At 55.4% G+C, this 1,909-nt stretch overlaps 1 protein-coding gene across 21 annotated transcripts in view; it reads right to left on the bottom strand.

Annotated features, from left to right (window-relative positions):
• PLEKHA6 (pleckstrin homology domain containing A6) overlaps positions 1-1,909 on the bottom strand; it is a 200,422-nt gene that overhangs the window by 3,838 nt on the left and 194,675 nt on the right. For 20 of the 21 annotated variants that reach the window (XM_064273345.1, XM_064273349.1, XM_064273350.1 and 17 more), the window contains one exon: positions 711-834. The exons of the other annotated variant lie outside the window; for it this stretch is intronic. In XM_064273345.1, coding sequence (XP_064129415.1) covers positions 719-834 — 116 coding nt within the window. In that variant the 3' untranslated portion in view covers positions 711-718. The remainder of the gene's footprint in view (positions 1-710; positions 835-1,909) is intronic. 21 annotated transcript variants of the gene reach the window in all.

Here is a 1,909-nt window from a genome sequence, read left to right as displayed (position 1 = left end):
CTAAAGGAAAGAGAAATGGGGTGAGAAGGTGCCAAAGGAGGAGAATGATCCCAGCCAACCTTCCCAGGGAGAGGCTGCCTCGTCTTGTGAACACCCGTACAAGCCTACCATGCTCCCACCACCTTGAAAAGGGGGAACAAATCAACAGAAGTCCAAGTTCTTTTCTCCTTGCCTGGTGTGGAGTGGCTGTGTGCTAAGGTAGGGAGGAGGACACAGTCTTTGGCTATAGTTGTCCGATGTCATTTGCATTTACGATAAAGTCTAGGAGTGGAGCAACAGCTTCTAGGGGCTTCTAAGACCTTCTAGGGGCAGGAATACCTTGTACCTCAACAAATGGAAGCCTTGCTGGCCAAAAGGAGGTATAGGGGTGGGGTGCCAGGGACAGGTGAGGTCTCAGCTCTGTTCCCTGTCAGCTTCTGAAGAAGCATAGCCCCTTGGCATTGCAATGTCCAAGAAGCGACCCTGCCAGCCCCCTCCAGCACAGCACTGCAGAGGGATCCTGGCGGGCTCAAGCGAATGGATGGAGGGATGGAGGGAGGGAAGGAGGGAGGGAGGGAGAGAGGGATGGATGGATGGGTGGATGGGGAAAGAGCGGCACAGGGGTGCACAAGGGTGAGGGGAGAAGCAATGCCAGATTAGGGTGTGGATGGCTCAATGTGGGTGAGGGCCCACTCCCTGGGGTGGATGAAATACAGTAGAAAAGTGCTTACGTCAGAGCTCAGACCCGCATGGTATGGCTGCTGTCGGCGCCCCGTGGGGGTTCAGACGAGAGGGGGTTGGCTGGTGGAGTCAGGGAGGCAGGGGAGGTGGGAGGGCTTGGGGTAGCACATTGCACTGGAAACAGAAATGAACAGGGAGTGAATAGGGTTCAGCAGGTGGGAGGGGCAGGAGGCTGGGCACTCAGAGCAAGCGAGACCCCTCCTCAGGGGCGGGGAGCAAGGCGGGGAGGCAAGCAGAGAGGAGAGCTGAGCTTGGGAGCTTGTTCAAGCGAGGCAAAGCTGTCCTCCTTCCCAGGCGCCATGGCGGACAGCATGGACCCCAGAGGAGAACTGCGGAATCCAGGCTTTCTAAGAACCAGTGTGCCTGTGGGCTGGGCCCAGCCCCCAGCCCCCATCCGTGGAATGGGGAGACCTACATAAAACCTCTCTGCTATTGTGCCCACAGAAGGAGAGAGCGGCAGTTAGACCTGGTGGTATTGCTAATGGTAATGATGAACAGTGCAGGAAAATCATACTAATCCAAAGCACCACGCTCCCGTTTAGTGAACAGATGGGCGTGATGTGACCACCATGTTAATCAGTCCCACCGAAATGGAGGCTTCGGATGTGCTCAGAGCGAGTTCTATTAACTTAGACATTGTCAGGGGCTCAATTTGAGACCCCCTTTTCAGCTCCTACCCCCCAGCATATCATTCTAAGTCTTAAAGTGGTGACGTTTGAATTAATGTGATTTTACTCTATCATCATTGTCATTCAATGTTGACAACGGCAAAGTGGAAGGACGATTAGAAGGGGAATCAGAATTGTGCTGTTAGGGCCAAGCTCCAGGTACTCTCCAGGTCCTGGTGCCTCCTCAGTGTTGCAGGGAGGCGGAGGGGTGGCAGAGAAGAGCCCAACCTCAGCCAGCATCACACTGCAGTTCCTCCCAGAGACCCACCCCAGCTGTGCACTGCCCAGCCCTTGCTCCCACCCCCACACGGACCTCACCACCCTCCCTGCCCTCTGTGCAAGACAAAGGGCCACTGCAGCTTCTGCCATCACATATACACACACACTCACGTGGGTATATAGCGCACGCGGCTCTAGCATGGACTGTGTCTGCCCACACACAATACATAGCTTGTGCAGGGGACCCGGCAACACCATACCTTACCCCTGCAGCACACAACTCAGACATGCGTGTGTTTGTG

This window comes from Loxodonta africana, chromosome 20 (assembly GCF_030014295.1).
Source record: "Loxodonta africana isolate mLoxAfr1 chromosome 20, mLoxAfr1.hap2, whole genome shotgun sequence".
In the NCBI taxonomy this organism is placed as follows: Eukaryota; Metazoa; Chordata; class Mammalia; order Proboscidea; family Elephantidae; genus Loxodonta; species Loxodonta africana.
Note: the sequence above shows the minus strand (reverse complement) of the source record. Positions and strands in the feature narration are given on the sequence as shown.